General features: G+C 41.5%; 1 protein-coding gene across 3 annotated transcripts in view; it reads right to left on the minus strand.

The window, feature by feature from the left end:
• Positions 1–22,938, minus strand: part of CSTF2 (cleavage stimulation factor subunit 2) — a 32,395-nt gene that overhangs the window by 3,778 nt on the left and 5,679 nt on the right. The window contains exons 7-14 of one of the 3 annotated variants that reach the window (XM_040999685.1): positions 20,502–20,625; positions 13,497–13,559; positions 10,406–10,465; positions 9,603–9,744; positions 8,821–8,996; positions 8,245–8,534; positions 3,800–3,910; positions 3,025–3,150 (exon numbers count right to left, since the gene is read on the minus strand). In XM_040999685.1, coding sequence (XP_040855619.1) covers positions 3,028–3,150; positions 3,800–3,910; positions 8,245–8,534; positions 8,821–8,996; positions 9,603–9,744; positions 10,406–10,465; positions 13,497–13,559; positions 20,502–20,625 — 1,089 coding nt within the window. In that variant the 3' untranslated portion in view covers positions 3,025–3,027. Of the gene's footprint in view, positions 1–3,024; positions 3,151–3,799; positions 3,911–8,244; positions 8,535–8,820; positions 8,997–9,602; positions 9,745–10,405; positions 10,466–13,496; positions 13,560–20,501; positions 20,626–21,980; positions 22,032–22,938 lie in introns of all 3 variants that reach the window. The other 2 variants (XM_040999686.1, XM_040999687.1) reach the window with 2 other exon arrangements.

Genomic DNA, 22,938 nt, shown 5'->3' on the forward strand with positions numbered 1-22,938 from the left:
GGAAGTTCCTGGCTCCTGGCTTTGAATGAGCTCAGCTCTGGCCGTTGTGGCCTTTTGGGGAATGAATCAATGGATGGAAGATCTTCCTCTCTGTATATCTGACTTTCCAATAAAAATTAAAAATAAGAATCTTTTTAAAAAGATGTTATCACTAGGTAAAGGGTACATGGGGCTATTTTTCAACTTCCTTTGAGTCTATGACCATTTCAAAAGAAAAAATATAAAAGCAGGAACAAATTTTTATCTTATGATTAGTATGCAAGGTTGTAAGTTAGATATAAGCAAAAGAGAACACCTGAAATATTGCTATGTTCACTATCCAAAAATAGCAATTTCCTCACATTGAAGGGAATACTTTAGCTGGCAGACATCAATTAAAAAGCATTTCTCTGAATATAACAGATAGTCTATGTTTTTGTTACTTAATTTTAAAAATGATTTATTTATTTTTATTTGAAAGGCAGATTTTTTTTTTTTCTACAGAGGACAGACAAATAGGCCTTCCATTGGCTGGTTTAATCCCCAGATGGCTGCCAAGGCCAGAGCTGAACTGATCCGAAGCTGGGAGCCAGGAGTTTACTCAGGGTCTCCCACATGGATGCAGGGGCCCAAGGCCTTGCTTGGGGCCATCTTCCACTCTTTTCCCAGGCCATAAGCAGAGAACTGAGTAGGAATTGGAACAGCCAGGACACAAACCGATGCCCATATGGTATGCCAGCACTAAAAGCAGATTAACATGTCACTGCTATAGCTAGCCTCTATGCTTTTATTTATTTATTTATTTTTTAAATGCTGTGCATATCTGGAATAAAATGCTAAAGTAGCAGTCAGAGCAAAAGCCTAGATGGGCATCCATCTATGACAGTTTCCCATACAGATATGATGCATATTTGAGCATAGGTGTTTTGAAGACATCACAAAGACTAAAATACCAACATACTGGGGTGGGCATTTGACCTAGTAGTTAACATGGCCATGTCCCACATCAGAGTAAGAAAGATTTAGGACTTTGCCTGGGGCTCCTGATTTCAGCTTCCTGTTAATGCAGACTCTGTGAGGAAGTGGTGGTGGCTCAAGTCTCTGAAATCCTAAGGGATATGCGGATTGAATTCCTGGCCAGCTGTTGCAGACATTTGGGGATCTGAATCAGCAGATGGGAGCTTTCTTTCTCCCTCTCAAATAAGTAGTTATTTTTTTTAAAATAACAATCATATACTGTAACACTAATTATATATACGAGTTTCTGATTATGTAATATGAGTTATGACAACATGCATGGGAATAATACAGATAGAGTTAAAAAGTAGACATTCAAAATAGGATATTTCAGCTGATAGAAGGACAATGCGCATTTATAACTATTTTAAGGGTGACAATGCGGCACAGAGAATTAAACCACTGCCTGTGATGATGGTGTCCCCCATGGGTACTAGTAACTGCTGCAACTACTCTTTCAGATATGGCTCTTTCCTAATGCACCCGGGGAGGCAGAGAAGAGAGTACAAGTATTTGGGCCCCTGCATCTATGTGGGAGACCCAGCTGAAGCACCCAGCTTCTGGTTTTGTGGCTTGTGACCCCAGCATCCTATATAGGAGCACCTGTCCTGGTTGTTCTACTTCTGATTCAGCCCATGCTAGTGTGCATGGGAAAACAGCAGAAGATGGCCCAAGTACTTGGGCCACTGTCACCAATGCAGGAGTCGAGAATGGAGTTCCAGCTTCCTAATTTCAACCTGCCCCAGACCTGGTCGATATGACCATTTGGGGAGTAAATCAGTGGACGGATGATCCCTTTCTGTCACTCTGCCTTCAAAATACAATAGAATAAAATAAATACAGAGTGTATAATCAAAGTCAAACAACTTTTTAAAATTAAATATTTTTCTTTTTTTAAAGTTATTTTTATGTGAGAGGCATATTTACAGAGAGAAGGGGCGGGGGGGAGAGAACTTCCATCTGTTCATTCATTCCCCAGATGGCCACAACAGCCACAGCTGAGCTGATCCAAAGTCAGGAGCTAGAAGCCAGTAACCCAAAGACTTGAGCCAGCTGCTTTCCCAGGCCATACACATGGAACTGGATGGGAAGTGGAACAGCCTGGGATTGAACTGGTGCCCACATGGGATGCCAGCACTGCCGGTTGAGGGTTAGTTTACTAAACCACTACACTGGTCTCACAACATTTTATGAGGTAGATTATCTGGGGATCCTTTTCACCTGACTGATAAATGAGAGACACAGGATTAGTTTCAGCAATCTTCAAACAGGTGGTGGGGCTGCTGTTTTGGTGCATCATGTCAAGCCACGGACTATAATACTGACATTCTATGTGGGAATGCTGCTCAGCTTATGACCCAGCTTCCTGCTAATGTGCCTGGGAATGCAACAGAAGAAAGTGCTTGGACTCCTGCCATTCACGTGAGAGACCTGGACTGAGTTCCTGGCTCCTGGCTTGAACTTGATCCAACGCCGGTTGCTGTGGCCAATTGGGGAATGAAGTAGCAGTTGGAAAACCTCTCTGTCTCTTCCTCTCTCTCTCTGTCACTCTGCTTTTAAAATAGAGTAAATCTTATTTAAAAATACTGAAAGCTAAAATATTTGTATTTCGTTGAAATGCTGTACATTTTTTCCATTTTCATGGGACATCTGAACTCAAGCAACACACATGATTGTGCAATGACACACTCCAAACTACCTTTTGAAGTCAGTGATTGTAGAAGCAAGGGTTTTCTGTTCTTATATTTCTCATTTCTACATCTGATTCATTTTTGTTAAACTCATCATATACTAGGTTTTACCGTTAGGAAATATTAAGAAAGATTGCAAGCATTCAACAACTGAACAAATGTTCTCTAGTCTTGGCCTGTCCCTCCAGATGGTGACCTACAGTCTGCAGTGAAAAGACAGTTTGGCTAAGAGAAAGGAAGGTCTCACAGAGAACAATCTTTTTGGTTAAGACCAAACACATATACTCAAGGTAACAAAGAGAGCTGGTATGATTCAGGGGAAGCCCATGCTGCTGACCTTTTAAGGCGCTCCAGTGGATTTCTGGATTTGTTCCTTCAAAATTAGGATGCTCTGCCTTTGCTCCGGAGGCAGCATGGCAATCTGGTCTGCAGTCAGCTGAAGAACCTGCATGATCAAAGCAGCCTGTGCAAAAGGAAAGGCGGCAGTAAGCTTGAATGATGGCCATGAAAAAGAAAACTCCCAACACCACCAGCTTCTGTCCAAAGAGCTACCTTAGTGGAGGATGAAGCAAACTGGAAAAAAGGATATTTCTGACACAGAAAACAAACAACAGTCCCCCCGACCGGAAAAAAACAAAAAAACAAAACGGAAAAAAAAAAAAAAACCACACCCTGGTCAGAAAAGGTACAATGAAAACAACAGGTCTAAGATTAGATGACTCAAAATAGACCTCTTTGTAAACTCAAAGTTCCCACGGGCCCTGCATTTCTTCAGTTGCAGATCCTGTTTTGAAAGTCTCTCTACTGTACGAGTGTTAGCCTATAAGATATGAACTCACCACAATGATCACATGTGAAAACAGAAAGAGAAGAAAGAGGTTTGGATTTTCAGGTCCATATGGCTTATACAAGAAAATCACTCTCAACAGATGACTCTGAAATGCAAGATAAACTGCCATGGGCAACAATATTATAGAAGAGTTCTAACACAAGAGTAATCACCACCTCCATAAAGACTTTGAGGCCCCAGAGTTGCCACACGGTAACTGTGAAAAGGGAAATCAAAATGATGAAATGTGTATGTATGGTAGCCGTTAGTCACTATTGTTTACCTTCTCATGATCCTGTGGAGTGACTTGGTTCTGCCCAGGACTAAAGGCACCAGGCTGGCTTCCACCCTGCAGACTTCCTCCTTGCAACCCTGCTCCCTGCATGACTGGGACCTAAATGCAAAAAAAGGGAAGAGATTTTTTGGAACTCCTAACATCTGGAGAACATGAACCCAGGGACAGCAGTAAGAAAAATTATGACCTCCAGATGGATATGAATTTGCGAATGCACACTAATGACTCTGGGCGTCATTTTCTATTGTTAGCAATGGTAGAAGAGAGGGGTTAGTCAGAGATGAACTAGCAAGTTAGACATACTGTCAACCAAGCTTTAGTGTCATCACACACTATGATTGCATGCCATTTAATCTAGCAAAATTCAGCCAAATAAGCACGGAGAAGACAGAACACCATCACCCTGGGAAGGAGTGCTTAGTGGAAACACAACACAAGGCAACAGGTATGTGTGCTGATCTACCGGGGAAGCTACATTCACAGAGCTACTGCCTAGTTCAATGTTATCCCAAAGAATCTTATCCCATTAGGAAGGCAGAAATAATCACAGGTCATAGAGACAGGAATGAGATGGAAAGGCCTCTGGGGAAAAGGTTGCTATTAGTCCTACATTTGCTTGTCATAGCTTTCAACAGAAGATATTCAATGCTTCTTGCTTAATATACACCAAAAATACAAGGCTACTCCAAAACGTTTGTGGAAAAGTGGAATTAGGGCTCAAGACAGTGGCTCAATAGCTAAATTGCAAGCACCTAGATCCTATATGGGCAATGGTTTGTGTCCCAGTTATTCCATTTTCAATCCAGCTCCCTGCTTGTGGCCTAGGAAAGCAGCAGAGGACAGCCCAAATCCTTGGGATCCTGCACCCACGTGGGAGACCTGGAAGAAGATGCTCCTGGCTCCTGGCTCCTGGCTTTGGATTGGCTCAGTTCTGGCCACTGCAGGCCATTTGGGGAGTGAACCAGCAGACGGAAGATCTGTCTCTCTTTCTCTCTGTAAATCTGATCTGTTTTTCTAATAAAATAAGCAAATCTTTTCTTAAAAAAAAAAAAGTGTAATTAAAAGTAATGTTGGGATGGACCCAGCACAGTAGCCTAGTGGCTAAAGTTTCAATTTGCATGTGCCTCGATCCCATAATGGGGCCGGTTCGTGTCTAGGATACCCTACTTCCCATCCAGCTCCCTGTTTGTGGCCTGGGAAAGCAACAGAGGATGGCCCAGGGCCTTGGGACCCTGCACCCACGTGGGAGATCCAGAAGGAGCTTCTGGCTCCTTGGCTTTGGACTGGCTAAGCTCTGGCCATCACAACTACTTGGGGAATGAACCAGAGGATGGAGGATCTTTTTCTCTCTCCTCTATGTGGATGATTTTCAACAAATAAATAAATAAGGCCAACATCCGCTATAGGCATCATTTGAGTTCTACCCTCTACACTTTCAATTCGGCTCCCTGCTAATGTTCCCAAGAAAGTAGCAAGATGGCTCAAGTGCTTGGGTGGTCACATCTTCATGGGAAAGCCAGACAAAGCTCTGGGCTCCTGGATGAGGCCTGGCTTAGCTAAGCTGTTGGCAGTCATCTGAGGGGTGGAGGTAAAGATGGAAGAACTCTGTCTCTCTTTATCTTCTATTTCTCTGCCTTTCGAAAAGATACTTAAAAAAAAGTAGCATGCATTTTCCATTGAATTTTCTGACATACCTGCATATGACTACTCACATAAAAGTGCAGTTAAATCATCTAAGCTCTTCAGTAAGTTGAACCCTTTGTACAACTGCCAGAACCCAGGGAAAGGCTTCTGAGTACCCAGCAGAATTGTGAGATCATTCTACAAAGAGTTTATACTCACACCCAAGCATTCATCCAAAACTTAGGTACTCTGACCAAATACAAATTTTCAATGAACATGTTATTTGCTTCTCCAGCAGATTAGAAGCAACAAAGCATAAAAGAAATGTTGCCAAACATCTATTAGGATCAGATAATATGACAGCAATGTGAATGCCCAAGGCAAAAGCCTGACAGTGAAGCAGAGCAGAAACCAAGCAGGAGACAGATTATGTTTTATATTATAGCATATATATGAATGGAGCTATTTAATGATGATCCTGAATAATAAAAGAAATAATTTTTGTATCTTAAGAAAGAAAGTATAAAATGCACTTGATATTTTTTCATTAAAATAGTTCAAAAGCCTGACAGAACAGTTCTATCATCTGGAACATCATTTACATGCATTAACTAATTTGCAAAGACAATGTGTCTATGAAGCATTGTATAGCTTTGTACAGAGTGCTAGAATATTATCACTGTTCTCTTTCAATTAATATTGAATCTAGAGACTGCACTGAACCCTCACACTTTTAAGGATCTGAAATACCTGTAAGATTTTTTAATATTACTAATATTCTTATTTGAAATATTACAATGTGATCTAATTCAATAACGGCTATTTTGTTTCTAGAAGGGGACGTTTTCATATAAGTGCAGGAAAGAGTGACCATACCTCATGGTTCATCTGAGGCAATCTCAGGTTTTGCTTTTGCCCAGAGTAAACTATTAACAGCACTCTAAAATATATTTCTTTCTTTGGATGGCATGTATAATTTTTGTGTGCCAATTAAAAAATAAATAAAATCCTGAATTCTGGCCATCTTATTAAGTAAGAAAAAAAGAAAGGTATGAGACAATGAAAAGGGGAAAAGAACACTTGTATTTGTTAGAAAGATACACAAAAATTCTCCCATCCAAGTACTAACCAGGCCCAACCCTGCTTAGCTTTCAAGATCAGACAAGACCGGGCGCGTTCAGGGTGGTATGACCGTAAACAGATACACAAAAATTCGAATAAAAGCATTTATCTACAGGACCCTGGGGGGGGGGGAAGGGGGATGCCATAGTGCAAACACGTATAAGATAATGTGATTCTTACTAAAAATGTTTAAAAAGATTTGAAAATAAAACTGTCTTTTACTGTCTCCACCTCAGATCTGCTCACCTTGCTAGACTCTGTTCATGAAAACTACATAAATCTAATGGTATTGAGTAATGATTCAATGACCAGCAAAGAAAATAGAGCAAGATATGCAGAAGTGGTCTTCCCATTATTACTTTCCATGTCGATATCCAGAGAATTAGCAGCAGGAATCCGTTAAAATGTAAGCACCATGTGAACAGGGACTTTGTTCACACTGCTGTTGTCTCCCCTATCTAGATCCTGTTTGGTATGCAACAGATGCTATCTACCCATTTGTTGAATGAGTGAATGCATGCACACAAAAATTCTATTATGAAGTTACTGACCACAGAGGCACAATAAAAATTAAGGCCCAGGAACGCATTTTTAAAAGTTATACATATCAGAAAAATCATGTGTTTACTTCAAGGACTATGTGGATATATATACCCCCCCCACACACACACACACAAGCGTGTAAAAGAACAAGACAGCAGCAGTGGAAAAACGGTGGATTCCATTCCTTGCCCTGTTGCGTTTCAGCTATGTGAATTTGATCAAATCACCTGATTCTTGGGCCTCGGTTTCCAAGCCTATAAAAGGAGGGAACTGGATGACTGACATGTTCCATTTCAATCCAGCTTTGACATCCCCTCCTCTTGCTCACACACAAACAGGGAGGAAGACATATAAACATGAAGATGTAAGAGACAAGTACACAGAGAGAGGAAAAAGGAGAAAGGGGGCTAGAGGGAAATGAAGGCGCTAACATGTAAAAATTCAGGGAAAATACACGTGCAAACCACCTTCCCACAGCCAATGAGGGATAAGGAGAGGGGAGATGGCAACTAGAAACCATTATAAGCACACAGCTGGGGAGAGCCAATACAGAGAGAAGACTTCAGTTCCACAGCTTTAAAAGGGTACTCATCAGGAAATATCTTTTCATTCCCTTGTTCACTTAGGCTGTGTGAGACAATAAATTAAATAAAGCACATCTCTGAAATCTTACAATTACCTAAATGACCACGAATAGTTCTTCATATGCTCTACCCTGGGGGTTCTCAGGGCTGCATACTAGAGTCATTTGGGGAAAGCCTTGTTAAACTACCCAAGCTGACAGCCTAATGATAGATTCTAACAAGCCTGCAGATGAGATGCAGGCAAGTCTATTTTGGAAGAAGCCTTGTATATGACATTGGTTTGTATCCCAATGAATAGTATCCCATAACGCCTTCATTTCAAAGAGCTCCGCTCTGAATGTAAATAGCAACTGATATTATAGGATAAAGCTGTTCTCTGGCATCACAATCCTAGTGGCCAGAAAAACCATTATCCTAAAGAACACAGAAAATAAAGGGAGATCCTTCCATCTCTAGTAATCTCAGAAAGAGTTCAAGTCACAACACAGTAACAGGCTCAACAACCAATTCCTGAATACAGCAAGATTCCACACAGCTGCTAGAAATGAACATTACACATACCTGTCTACCTCCCTGAGGGCCAACTGCCATATTCATTGGATTGGGACCTTGGATTCCACCAGGTAGAGGTCCTCTAGGACCAGGCACTGGGCCTCTGGGATCCATGCCTCTGGGCTCCATCCCCCTGACTTCCATGGCACGGGCCTCCATGGCACGGGCCTCCATAGCGCGAGCCTCCATGGCACGAGCCTCCATAGCACGGGCTTCCATTGCTCTGGCATCTAATCCTCTTGCCTCCATGGCTCGAGCCTCCATACTTCGTGCATCCATTCCTCGTGGATCTCGTCCACCTGTAAATAAATTTGTAAGATAACTACTGTGGAGCTACTCGCTTCCATTACAAGAACCAGCAAGGCTAAGAGACACAGGAATCTATTCTTGCTGCATTTCCCCTCAGCTGTGAGACTGTCTCTTTTTCAGTTTCTCAGATTTGTACATAAGCATTAAAGATGCTTGATGACCCCTACAGCTCCCTCCCTGTCCCAGCATTCTCTCTCCCAGTTTATAGTCAAAGAAAGCTAGGCTCACTATCAACTTAAGACTACCAATTAGTTTTGTGATGAGGTCTCTCCTTACCTCTGCCATCCAATGGTGGACCCCTCTGATCTAGCATAGGTCCTCTTGGCTCGGCCATTAGAGGTCTAGGCTCAGCTAGAGGCCCTCCCCTCATCTCATGTGGGGGTGGTCCACGGCTTTCATGGCCAGGGACATGGTGCATGGGTGGACCCTGATGAGGTGGTCCCAGGTAACCTCTAGAGATGAAAAGAAATATTACATAAAAGCTGTAGAGATATGTATCTATTTATTACAGAATTTGATATTTGGTAGCACTCATAATTAGGGAAGAATTAATGGAGAGTCATTATATGAAAAGAAACACTGGTTCTGGATTCGGAACACATGGGTTCAAAACTAGCTCCCATCATTTGCTAGCTGTGTGATCTTAGGCACATTTGCTTAACTTTTCTATGCTCCCATAGTTTCTTACCTATAAAACAGAACTAACATTAACCAGCGTTTAGAAAGGTCATTCTGTGGGTTTGAGATGATTAAGGAAAAGTTCTCGGGAGGAAAGTCAGATATAATCCTTGTTTAATGTAAACTATTACTATTGATGTTATCACCAACACATTTTCCCTATCTAGATATGTATACTAGGATTTCCAACTTCTGAAAACATATAGTAGCCATGGTTAGCTTGAAAGGATATCTGCCTTAAGAGAAGAGCTTGTGTTAGACAGTGACCATGAACTTTATCTTTTGAAGTAGGCAACTGATATAACTTGTACAGAAAGACTGTTCTCAAGACAAAGGAAAACCCCAATTTTCCAATTGTTTTCTTCTGTGTTTGTACTTACCTAGGCTCTACGTCTCCAGTGACAGAAAGTAAAGTGCCTCCTCGTGGGTCATTCGGGGCATCTCCTAAAAGACCTCGAGGAGTTGGAACATTGGCAGGCAAAGATCCTCGCTGCAGAGCTGCTCTGGGGTCTTGCATCGGCACTGACAGGGAAACAAATGGGGAGTTACTGCTGGGAAGGACACATAAAGAAAACAGAGGTGACTCTATATACCACTGACAATGTAATTCAGACACCTTAGAGCGGGGGACAATGCACCACAGCAGAATCCTCTTGTAGCTCAAGAACAGAAGTAGAGTGTAGGCAGGATCTGTGACATGTCAGAAGTATGGATGGAATTATACAGAGAACAAACTGGGGAACAACTTGCCAAGGTCAAGCACTGCAACCTGAAGAACCTTAGGCTCCTGTGTTTCCTTCTAATCAGTCTTAGTTCAAGTATCAGAGTTACAAATGAGAGGTAGGGTCCTGGCATAAGCAAATACTGCTATGGTTCTACAAGAACCTGCTGTCTCCTCAACCTGTTGTTGTTCCACCCAAGCCTCCTGACACCAGGAGGGAGGGAGTACAGCCTTGGACAGACATCAATATCATCCATGGTCCCTGCTGTAGGTGAAAAGGTCAATCTTCAGCTTGTGGCCGCAGTAGGAAAAAATTAGGAAAAAATACATCCCAACATCCCTCCCCCCAAACACTACTCTTTTGAGTTCTGAATGCAAGAATGACTGCCAGACAACACTTTTATCTCACAGCCCCACCCTGAACACCACAAGCAAAAGGAAACCCGCAGATGCAATGGGTACCTTGAACTCGCTCAATTGATGCAGGCCCGGCGGGTCCCACGGGCGAGTGCTGTAGGGTTCCTAGGTGAGCAGTAAGTTCAAAAGGAGAAAAAGTAGATACTTAAAACAGCTTGCACACAGACACATACACACATGGAAACTGGAGCTGTATACAAGGAAGTTAACAAGCCAAGGGTCCATTAGCTTCCCATCAGCTATAAAATCTTCCTAAAGCACACAAGCTTTTTTGGGTACCCGAAAGTGTCCCACTTTTCACCAGACAGCTTCCTAAAGGGAAACATGCAGGGCTGTACTTATCTGGCAGGAATAACCAGCCATTTTCCATTTTTACCCCTACAACCACGTCTTTCCCCTTAATGTCCTGGTGATGCTATTAAAACACGCACACACATACACACAAAATATACAAAGGGAACTTTGAATGTCTAGTTAAAGAAAGAAAAAAGTGAACATATATTCAGAAGTAAAACATGAAAAAAATGACACTGAATCTGGAAGCGAGATTTATTCTGGAAAGAGCATAAAAATTCATTATCAAAAAAGTATTGAAATGGGAAATGTATGAAATGATTTTCAGATGATATTACTCCACAAGCACTTTGCCATAACCATTGTTTTCTTAACACATAGCATGACCACAGCAAACAAAAAAGTAATGTGGTAAAGGCACCTGCTATATACAAAGATGGTTAGAAAGCAAGAAGAACATTCTCAAATACCTCATTGCCTCTTTTCACCATTACACATGCCGAAAACAAACATGAGATTACAGAAAAGGAAGAGAAACTGGGTGCAAATGAAAAGATGTTACTCTTCTGCTAGGTACTGAAGAAAATTATAAAAGAAATTTCACCATACTTCTGTCTCTTCATGAAGACACCCTTCACATACCCTTACCATATGGATAATTTTCCTTTGTTAATTTTAGACCAGAAAAGTGAACTACAGCAGGAACAAAAGATGTCTTCTGGAAATATGTGTTACACAGCTAAAGTTTCATTGATTAATGGCTAGCCTGGGAAGACACAGAAGCATGACTGAAGCCTTAATTCTTTCTTGCTCCTACAAAAACACTTTGGGGTACACAGATTGCCAGCGGGGATGGTCCACAACAGAAAAACACAGGACGCTTAGACAAAAGACAAGGTACTTGGCCAGGAGTTTGTTCTGCTGTCAGACAACAAATTATGGGCCTATATCTTTTTCAAAAAAATTGAAATGATCCATTTTTACTTGAAAGTCTGAATTACAATGTGGGGAGAGAAATATAAACATAGAGAAAGATTTCTTCCGTTCACTTGATCACTGCGCAATTACTTCTGATGGCCAGAGCTGAGCTGCTTCCAAGCTGGGAGCCAGGAGATTCTTCTAGGTCTCCCATGGGGTGCAGGGTCCCAAGGATCCACCCTATGCTGTTTTCCCAGGCCATAAGAAGGGAACTGGATTAGAAGTGGAGCAGCCTGGACTCAAACTGCCACCCTTATGGGATACTGACACCAGAGGCAGAGGATTAGCTTGCTAAGCCACTGCACTGGACCAAGGCCTATATATTAATATTTTGCTGTTAAACGGGTTTCACTTTTGGGATCTATACTAGGATTAAAAAAAAAAAAACAACTCTAGCTTCTAGATGCTTATCCAAAGAAGTCATTTCTCAATACAGTGACCCAGTGCATAGAAGCAGAAAACACTGAAGAACATTATGGTCTGGTGCAATGGCCTGGTGGCTAAAGCAGTAGAGGATGGCCCAGGGCCTTGGACCCTGCACCATGTGGGAGACCCAGAAGAAGCTCTTAGCTCCTGGCTTCAGATCAGCTCAGCTCTAACCATTTGCAGCCACTTGGGAAGTCAACCAGGGGATGGAAGATCTTTCTCTGTCTCTGCTTCTCTCTGTAAATCTGCCTTTTAAAGAAATAAATCTTTAAAAAAAAAAAAAGAAATTAATATGAGGCAATGTGGGGCTTTGTTGTGGTGTAGCCTGTTAAGCTGTTTACTCTAATGCTGGCATCCCATATGTAATCCAGTTAGTGTCACAGCTGACCTGCTTCTTATTCAGCTCCCTGCTAGCGATCTGGCAAAAGCAGCAGAGGATGGCCCATACACTGGACCACTGTCACCCATGTGGGAGACCTGCAAGAAGCTCCTGGCTCATAGCTTCAGCCTGGCCAACTCTGGCTGCTATGGCCAGCTGGCCATGAAGCAGCGGATGAAAGATCTTTCTGTAATTCTGATTTTCAAAATAAACAAATGAATATTAAAAAATAAGAGGCAATGTGATGTGACAGGGTAACTATTGTTTCTGAAATCAAAGATTTCTGTATTTTAACTCTGCCACCTCCTATCTGGAGGAGAGGACGAGCGCACCAACACCAGCTCATGTCACCTGAGATTTCAGGGCCAACTTACCTTGTTCCCTTGAGCAAGTAACTTCCAACTCGGAGCTTCCATCTTTTTGCCTGCAAAGCTGATGTGCTGCCACCTAACTCTCAAGGTTGTTACTGCAAGCTGCAGTGTGACACAGTGTGCAGCAGATGGCTCCTCTTTTCTCTCCCTCTCTTCCTGATGCTGTTTTCAATCAAACCTCTGCATTTCTTTTTCAACACAGATAAATGATGTGGAGATTTGGGACGGTCACTGTCCCTGCTGTCTATATTACTGCCACAATTAAAGGACTGACAGACTGTCGGCATACCCAAGCCATAATAAATGCTCATAACCACAATTTCTCAATCAACAAACGGTCACAGAGGGAGAAAGAACATGTAAGTGGAGTCACTAGGCTATCAGGAAACAAGAGCTCCGCTTGCTTCATCATCAAATCTTGCAGAGCAGAGCTCTAAATCACTAGGTGGAAAGTCTAGCCCAGCACTATCCAACAGAACTTTCTGTGATGAGAGATACAAGTTCTATAACTGCAATGTCCAATAGGGTACATGGATTGAAAAGCTGACTTGTTTAATTTACAAACTGAATTTAAATTTTACTGAGTTTCAGTTAACTTTATTTAAACAGTCACTGGTGGTATATTCCACAGTGCAGATATGGAACATTAACATGAGCCAAGTCCAATCCGACACTAATATGTGTTTACCTTGTCCTCGTTCCATGGGCACCGGTCCACCTCCTGGCATCCCAACCTGGGTCTGCATTCCCCCTAGAAGATAAAGGGTGGAAAGAAAAATCAATGAGGACAGTAGTTTTTACACTGGCAGCATAGGCTGCAAGTACCTGTTATGTTTTGCTTCTACTGTAGAGCTGTACCTGAATTTTCATCTATTACACATTTAAAAAATTTTGGTTGCTTACTCATTTTTTTAACAATATTTTTTTAAATTGGAGAGGTAGGTCAGAATTAAAGAGAGAAGGAGAAACAGAGAGATCTTTAGCCTACTGGTTTATTCCCTTAGTGGCCACAATGGCTGCAGCTGAGCCGAACTAAACAAGGAGCCAGGGGCACTAATTTAAAATCTAACATTTAATAAATTTGGGCCCTGCACAGTAGCTTAGTGGCTAAGTCTTCGCCTTGCATGTTCCAGATCTCATATGGGCACCAGTTCGTATCCCAGCTGCTCCACTTTCCATCCAGCTCCCTGCTTGTGGCCTGGGAAAAGCAGTAAAGGATGGCCCAAAGCATTGGGACCCTGCACCCGCATGGGAGACCCAGAAGAAGCTCCTGGCTCCTGGCTTCAGATAAGCTCAGCTCTGGACATCATGGCCACTTGGGGAGTGAATCAATGGATGGAAAATCTTTCTGTCTCTCCTTCTCTCTGTAAAATCTGACTTTCCAATAAAAATAAAATCTTAAAAAAAGTCCTTATCTTGCCACAACATTCTGTTCCGTTCTACTCGTTCTATTAAAATCAATTACCAGAAGCAACCAAAAGATAAGATCTGAGGGAAGAGCAGAAGACATTTAGGGTATAATTTTTTTACATTATACATTATCCTATAACAGTGCTTTTATTCGTATGAGCTAAATTCCCAGAAGTATAATTGGGGGGTTAAACTGTGTGGGAATATTTAATGTTAGCTGACTTTATTAAAACTGAAACGCTTCTCATTTTCTTTTTTCTTTTTCAAGATTTATTTTTATAGGGAAGGCAGATTTACACAGGAAGGAGAGCCAGACCCTCCATCCACTGGTTCACTCCTTAAGTGACCATAACACTCAGAGCTGAGCTCATCTGAAGCCAGGAGGCAGGAGCTCTTCTGGGTCTCGCACACAGGTGCAGGGTCCCAAGGCTTTGGGCTGTCCTCTACTGCTTTCCCAGGCCACAAGCAGGGAGCTGGATGGGAAGTGGAGCAGCCAGGACACGCACCTGTGGCCATAGAAGATGTGGCCCTGGGAAGTGAAGTGTGAACCAATTAATCATCCTACTGGGTCCCAAACTTCTTTTTTATCAGCAATGTGTGAATACTACTTCCTGCATCAATACTGTTATGTCACATTATTATTATTTTTAAAGATATATTTATTTTTCTAGGAAAGTCAGATTTACAGAGAAGGAGAAACAGAGAGAAAGATCTTCCATCTGCTAGTTCACACCTCCAAGTAGCTGCAATGACCAGAGCTAAGCCAATCTAAAGCAAGGAGCTAGGAGCTTCTTCCAGGTCTCCCATGCGGGGATAAGGTCCCAAGGGCTTTGGGCCATCCGTGATTGCTTTCCTATGCTACAATCAGGGAACTAGATAGTAAGTGGAGCAGCTGGGATATGAACCAGTGTCCATATGAAACCCTGGTTCATGCAAGATGAAGACTTAGCCACTAGGCTATCTCACTGGATCCTTGTTACCACACTTAAAAAAAAAAAAATCTGTTAATTTGATGGGTTTGGGCTAAGTGAGGTCTGTTATTTAATTTGTAATCACCTAACTGAAAATGAATTTGTTGTGGTAGGTTATTTGGACTCATTCTTTTATGAAGTACTTATTCATTTTCTTTGACCACTTTGTTCTGAGGCTCTCTCTCCTCAACTATGGAAAAGCTCTGTATCTGAAACAAAAAAAAAAATCTTAGTTAAGTGTTATTTTAGAAGGGCAAATGTTACAAATTCACAAAAAATCATTTGAAAGTTTAATTACTTAAACTTCTTTTATACTTTCAATTTTCATCCTTATTGATTTCCTTGTCCTGATACCTTCTGGTTCATTATTTTTCTAATTCCTTAAACCTAGCACATAGAGTTCTGTATTTTATTAATACAGGTATTTAAAGGTATTCATTTTCCCTTAAGTGCTGCCTTCCTTATTTCTCACACTTTAAAACATATGTATTTATGTGGAAGACAGATTAAAAGAGAAAGGAGAGAGAAATCAATCTTCCATCTTTTGTTTCACTTTCCAAATGGCTTCAACAGCCAGGTCTAGGACAGGGCGAAACCAGTGGCAGGAGCTCCATTTGAGCTGCCCACATGAGTGGCACTTAGACATCTCCCAGTACCTTTTCAGGCACATCAGAAGAGGGCTAAATCAGAAGCAAAGCAGCCAGGAATTGAACTGGCTGTAGGATATCTGATGCTAACATCACAAGCAGTGTCTTAACCCACTCTACCACATGCTGGCCTCACTCACACTTTTTGTCTCGCTCACGTACATTCACACACATGGTTCTTGCTATCTTTCAGGAAATTCATAATCTTTGACATTTCCTCTTTAATTGAAAGATTACTGACAGTATGTCCCTTAATCTTCCAAGAACAGATTATTTTAGTCACATTTTAATATCTCTACCTTAATTGGCTTATAATTAAAGAATATGGTCTGCAAAACTGTCTTTTCTTCTAAATTTGCTAAGATTTTATCTTATGCCTAAAGATGTAGTCTTGCCCACTAGCACATTATTCAAAATGTCACCCACCAACGGTGCTGATCTACATACTGTGTGCTAACAGCTTATGACAAGCTAAGGACAGAAATGGAGAGCGGGCACATAGAAACTTTTATAGCACTCTCACACTGCTGTGACATTCAAGTATGAGACCACACTGCATGTGTCTCACTGAACAAGATATGGACCAATCCAAGCACTTTTCAACACCTGTAACAACCTGTACACTATTATGGCTTGCATACATGTAATATAAAAGGACAACTTGCAACATTTTAAGGTAACCTAGACTCCTATAAATCAAAACTGCATAAAAGTTTGAGCCGATTTTTCTTTTATAGATTTAGAACTCAATTAGGATAATATGGATAATGAAAAATCTGATTTACTGAAAATTTCTTTAAAAATCCATCCCCTGTGCCATGGCAGAGCAGGATGAGAGAGGTGTGTGCTCCTGGTTCCAGTGAGACTCCTGGAGACCTCCCAAGTGCTCTTCATTGCAGAAGCAACAGACACTTTGTCAGAAAGAATGCCCAGGGCCATGTCCCAACTACCAAGGAGGTCATTGGAGATCCGACTGTCCTCGAAGGCCAAGTACTTCAGGTCAGTCATTTCCCATTGGATCTCCCACATGGGACAAGAAGCAGCCTGGGAACCTGCACAGGCTCTAGGCCATCCACAGACTTCGGGGACACCTCACAACAGCACCCAGGAGCCCCGGGTGGTTCTCACAGTGGAAGGGAAAACTGTCCTAGCTAGCTTTGGTTTCTTCCCTCTCTTAGGGTCACCATCAGGGTCTCTCAGGAGCCCCAAATTAGCTTAGGTGACAGACAGACTAATCTAGAAGCTCAGAAAAGCAGCTTTTCTAGGGAAAAGTTAGTTAGCCTGTAACTGCTCAGCCTGTATTGCTGCCAGGCTCCTGACAGGGCATATATGCCATCTCCCTCTTCAGCTCTTGGCTAGACATCACTAGGTAGGACACCCTCACTATTCAGAGGCAGGGTTCATGTGTTCCTCATTTACTAAACCATTGGGGATTTCTCTGTTCATATATTTAAGACTCTTCTGTTCTCCAACTGTCAATGTACGGCTTGTTACAAAAACAGGACTAGTTCATTGCCTTTGCCCTAATGTGTGAAGTTTTGTGAATTCTTACTAGAATGTCATAAGCTGTTGGGTTATTATAATTCACAACTAGTTAAATCTTTTGCCATCTACGCTATGATCCAGATAAGTCTTGTAATGAAATGTTTTTAGTGTTGTGCTTTATGTTTTAGGCTCAATGTCTTCTGACACTCTTAGGGTTTCCAGCAACTGGTAAAGTACAATTGTTATTTTAAAAAATCCATCACTTGTATACAAAACAACTGTAGTGTTTTCAAAAGTCAAGTAAGTTTAAATCTTAATTCAGGATTGTCAATGCTAGACGAAATTGTAACTCCATGGAAACTTAACGTTTACATGTACTATATAGGTTCAAGTCTTAATGTCACATGTTAACTTTCATTGGTTCTGTGCCTTCTAATGGTCCTAGATAACAATTTCATGTAGCTCAGAAAGTTTCATGTGTTCTATAATGCTCACTGAGTTTAACTGTTTCAAAACTTGAGCTTTAAAAGAGTTAATTTAAACCTATGAATCTAGTTCATAGTCTTAAACTAAACTGCTCAAGTCAATGTTTGCTCTAACAAAATGTTTCTCATATCTAAGTTCTAAAACTCAAGTATTCAAACTGGTGCTTCCGCCGAGCCCATTACATATTAGGTTGGGAGAGATTATAATTGTCTTTGTTTTGTCATCTAGACTTCAACAAGAAGGAACACTCGGAGCCTGAACAACCTGCCAGACACCTCTGATGACTTCTGCCAGGCGCTTCTGATGACTTCTGCGTTCTGCTGGGGACCCTTAGACAGACCCCCCCCCAGAGGAATACCCAACTGCTGCCTTTGAACTACATCCCCTGTCAGCGGAAGCAGCCAGAGCCATCACTGTCCCATTTCCCCGCTAACAGCAGTTAGGGTTACTTCTTCTGGGGGGCGGAATGTGAGAGGAGTTAGACTGGGCAGTAGGCAGTTAGGGTATTCTGGGTCCCCAAGTCATTTTCTCAAATATAAAATCCCCCATGTCTTAGATTCACCAGAGCGCATCTCTTCCAAGAGACAAGGGTGACATTAACATATCAATTCCCCACCTGAAGCATCAGCCCCATTCTGTCTCCAGCCATTGTCAAGTGGGAGGGCTTCAGACTGGCCTCTTTATCATTAGAAAGGGACCAAGGAAGTTGGCCAGAGACACCTTTCTGGCCTTTTGTCCCAAGGCCAGGTACCATGGAAACCAGGAATTTTCTTTGTTTATGGAGAAACATCTTGAGGTAAACCTTTAAAAAGATGCTTTTCCCCACCATTAATATGGGTTCTTCTTATCCTCCTGCCACTATGGCAGTGGACTAGGGTCTTTTTCACTTTTGTTCCTGCCACTATGGCAGGGGTAAGGGTCCTTTCTATCTCAAAGCCCCCTCCCGTCACTGAGAAGAGTCTCTCTTCTCAGCTTTTCTAATAAATCTTGCTCTAAAACTAAAAAAAAAAAAAAAAAAAAAAAAAAAAGCCATCCCCTGCAGCTCAATGTGGTAGCTCAGCACCTTAAGTCCTCGCCTTGAATGCACCGGGATCCTATATGGTCTCCAATTCCAGCAGTCCTGCTTCCCATCCAGCTCCCTGTTTGTGGCCTGGGAAAGCAGTCGAGGACGGCCCAAAGCATTGGCACCCTGCACCCGTGTGGGAGACCTGGAGAAGCTCCTGGCTCCTTGCTTTAGATCTGCTCAGCTCTGGCCATTGTGGCCTCTTGGGGAGTGAATCAGCGGATGGGAGATCTTCCTGTTTCTCCTTTTCTCTACAAATCTGACTTTGCAATAAAAATAAATAAATCTTTAAAAAAATCCACCCTTGGGGCCTGGTGCAGTAACCTAGTGGCTACATCTTTGTCTTGCATGCCCAGGATCCCATATAGGTGCTGATTCATGTCCCAACTGTTCCACTTCCTATCCAGCACCCTGCTTATAAACTGGGAAAGCAGAGGATGGACCATGGCTTTGGGACCCTGCACCAAAGTTGCAGACCTGGAAGAGGTTCTTGGGTCCTGGCTTCAGATCGGCTAAGCTCCAGCCATTGCAATTACTTGGAGAGTGAGCCAGCAGATGGAGGATCTTTCTCTTTGTATGTCCTTCTCTCTGTATCTTTCTAATAAAAGTAATTAAAATCTTAAAAAAAAATCCAATCCCTGCCAATTTAGCTGTGTGGACTGATTTCTCTACAAAACAGTCATCTAAATCGTTCTCATGAGCAGCATTATGGTCAATCTAACTCATATTAGGGAAATAAAACAAAGAAAGTTATTGTATAAAAAACTTTAAATGTCGATAAAACATCTTAGAGTCACAAAGGTATTCATATAAAAACGGGTTATTTTTCTCAGCGGTTTTAGGTACAATGAGATGTTAACTGGGTCAGCATTGCAGTGCATGGGGACAAGCACTCATTCACAATACCACCGTTCCATATCAGAGCACTGAATTGAATCCCCGATGTTCTCTTCTGATCCAGTTCCCTGCTAACACGCCTGAGAAGGCAGGAGAAGACAGAGCAACCACTTGGGCCCCTGCTGCCCACGTGCAAAACGGGGCTGGAGTTTCTGGCTCCTAGTCATGGCCTGGCCCAGCCCTGACTATTGCAAACATTTGGGGAGTGAATCAGCTAATACAAGACTTTTCTGTCTCTCAGTTACTGTGGCAACTAAATAAAATCTTTTTTAAAAGGAAAATTAACTGTAATAGCAATATTCTTAATTACCTATCGATATACTTTCAATGAGCAGAGTTTTTAAGCTGCTTTTTTGTTGTTGTTGTTCTGATTATATTTATTGAAACATAGTTTTTGGCCTGACAAACACAGTAACAGATGGGACTATGTATTCTGTGCTTGTGTTTGTCTTTTTTATGAGCTTTTTAACCTGGTCTAATAGTCTCTAGCTTTTGATGGGAGAATTCAGTCCATTCACAGCTACCCAAATAACAAATTTTTTGGGGGTGCAATAACTTTAAAAACCATGAAATTTTAAAACATGCACATTCCATGGCTTTCTAATATACTCTCTTGTATTCATTTTATAATCAAGATCCTATTACCACAAAACAATCTGGCTTCACCTCAACAGCTGTGATGACAAAACTTTAGCAAAGTAGAGAAATGGTAAAAGACTCTAAATGAGAGTTACCTCCAGGAGCTAAGGGACCAGGGCCAGGTCCTGTGACAGCAGCCGGCATCTGCCCTGGTGCTGGAACACCACCTTGCATAGAGGCTTGCATAAGAGGAGGTGCACCATTGACATGCATTCCACCCTGACCAAGACAAAAAGCATAGTATGTAGTTGCTTTCATGGAGACTTAACACACTAAGTCTGTTTTAAAGCTTCATAAAATTCACAGTCCTAAGTATATTACCAAGCGTTCTTTTGGTATAGAATGTCTCACAGGACATTAAATCTATCATACACTCTGAATTTCAAAGAAGCAAGTGGCAATACTTATCATGAGCATGTTTATATGAAACACAGTTAAGATTCAGCATATTCTACAAACTGAGACAGATAAGCCTTATCTCTGCGGCAAGGCAGCATAGAGCATAGAAGCTGTCAACTTTATAACTGGGGCCAGGCATTAAGAGCATTAACAACAACAAGGAATGCCCCAAACTCCAGACACAACCACCGGTCATCTGTTTTTCAGATGAAAAGCGGCTTTTAAAACTTTCATCAATTTTCCCTCACTCCTGTCCTCACATATAATTCTAGTCTGGGAGGGGAGAAATGTCAGATTTTTAAAAAAAAAAAAAGATTTAGAGTGACAGACAAACACAGTGGGACAGAGAGACTGATCTATCTCCCATCTGCTGGTTTACTTTCCAAATGCCTGGAATATCCGGGACTGGGCCAGGCGAAAGCCAGAAGCTTGGAATTCCATCTAAATCTCCCCTGAGGGTAGTGGAAGCCCAGCAACTTGGATCATCTGCTGTTCTTTCGACCCATTAGCAAGGAGCTAGATTAGAAGCACAGCAGTTGAGACTTGAAGCAGTGCCCATATGGGATGTCAGCATCAAAGGATGAGGCCCATCCCTCTGTCACAATATGAGTGCTGGAATGTTATAAAGATCCTTGGAGAGAAAACAAGGTTCCTTGGAGGAAAGGCAAATGTTATCTTTTTATCTTCTGTACTCCATAGGGAACTGAGAACTATCTTTGAAAAGAAAGAGTCTAATAAATAAAAAGCTAAGCCATAAAAAAAAAATCACACATACACTTGGAGAACACGAACAAAACTGAAACAGAAAGGAGGAAGCCATACACAGAGATGGGTAAGAGAAAATAGGCTATGAGGTCAAATCAAACCTGGTTCAGATGCCTGACTTGCCATTTACAATTGTGTTAATTTTGGACCAGCTACTTTCTTTTAGTTTAATCTTGCCTTTCTTTAGGGAAAGTATTTCTTGAAAGCAGAGGCTGGCAAAGTATGGTCCAAGGGCCAAAACTATTTGGTATTATAAACATCATCTTACTGGAACACAACCACACACACTTTAGGTATTATTTATGACTGATTTTACAGTAATATGGTAGGGTAGTTGTGACAGAGATCCTGATGACCTGCAAAGCCAAAAGTATTTACTATCTTGGAATTTACAGAAAATGTTTGCTGACCTCTGCCCTGTACATCTGTACAATCCATCCATCTTGTTTAGCTCTGCCACCCTAATAGGTAAAAAAATGGTAGATTATAGTTTATATTTATCTTGAGTTTGAATACTTTTTCATACATTTATATATTCTACTTTTGTAAACTGCTTACATTCACTGCCCAATTACTACTGGGTTATTGGTGATTTCATAACTAATTTATAAGAGGTTTTTTTTTAATTATGAAAAATTACAGAGTTTTAAATCATTAGAAAATAATCACCCAACTTTGCAAAAAATTATAAGTTCAAAATCTTCCATATGATCTTTCCAAATTGCATACTGAATCCTCTTCTTAAACACTAGACATTTTTTACATATTTAACAATTTTTAAACTTTGTGAGAGGGAGAGAGAGGGGGGTGACCACTTATACTCCCATGGGTTGGTTCACTCCCCAGTTGTCTATTGCGCCTGAGAAAGGCCAAAGATGGGAGCAGGGAACTCAACCTAGGTCTCCCACATAAGTATCAGGGACTCAATCACCTGAGACAGGTGCACTACCTCCCAGGTTCTGCATTAGCAGAAAGCTGGAGAAAGGAGCTAGAGCCAGGGATTAAACCCAGGCACTCCAACATAGAATGCAGGCATTACAAACAGTGGCTTAATCACTGTGTCAGAGGGTTGCACCAGATGTTTATAAACTTTTTATATGAATCATTACATATTGAATATATTTTTGCTAACTTACTCAACATATCTTCAGGATTTATTTCTGTAGATTGATGCAGAAACACAACATGACACATTTCGGGAAATTTTTCACTGCTTCACTTTCACATGGTACTGTTTTTAACTTATCTAAGTTGATGCCTCACATCTTAGTCCATCTTACTGCTTTAGACAGTTATGGTTCTGAAAGTCATCCATGCTGACAGATGTAGTTTAACTTTTGCAGAGTATTTCGTTGGGTAAATAAGTTT

The sequence above is a fragment of the Ochotona curzoniae genome, unplaced genomic scaffold, assembly GCF_017591425.1.
Source record: "Ochotona curzoniae isolate NIBS_2020 unplaced genomic scaffold, NIBS_Ocur_1.0 scaffold_1852, whole genome shotgun sequence".
Classification (NCBI taxonomy): Eukaryota; Metazoa; Chordata; class Mammalia; order Lagomorpha; family Ochotonidae; genus Ochotona; species Ochotona curzoniae.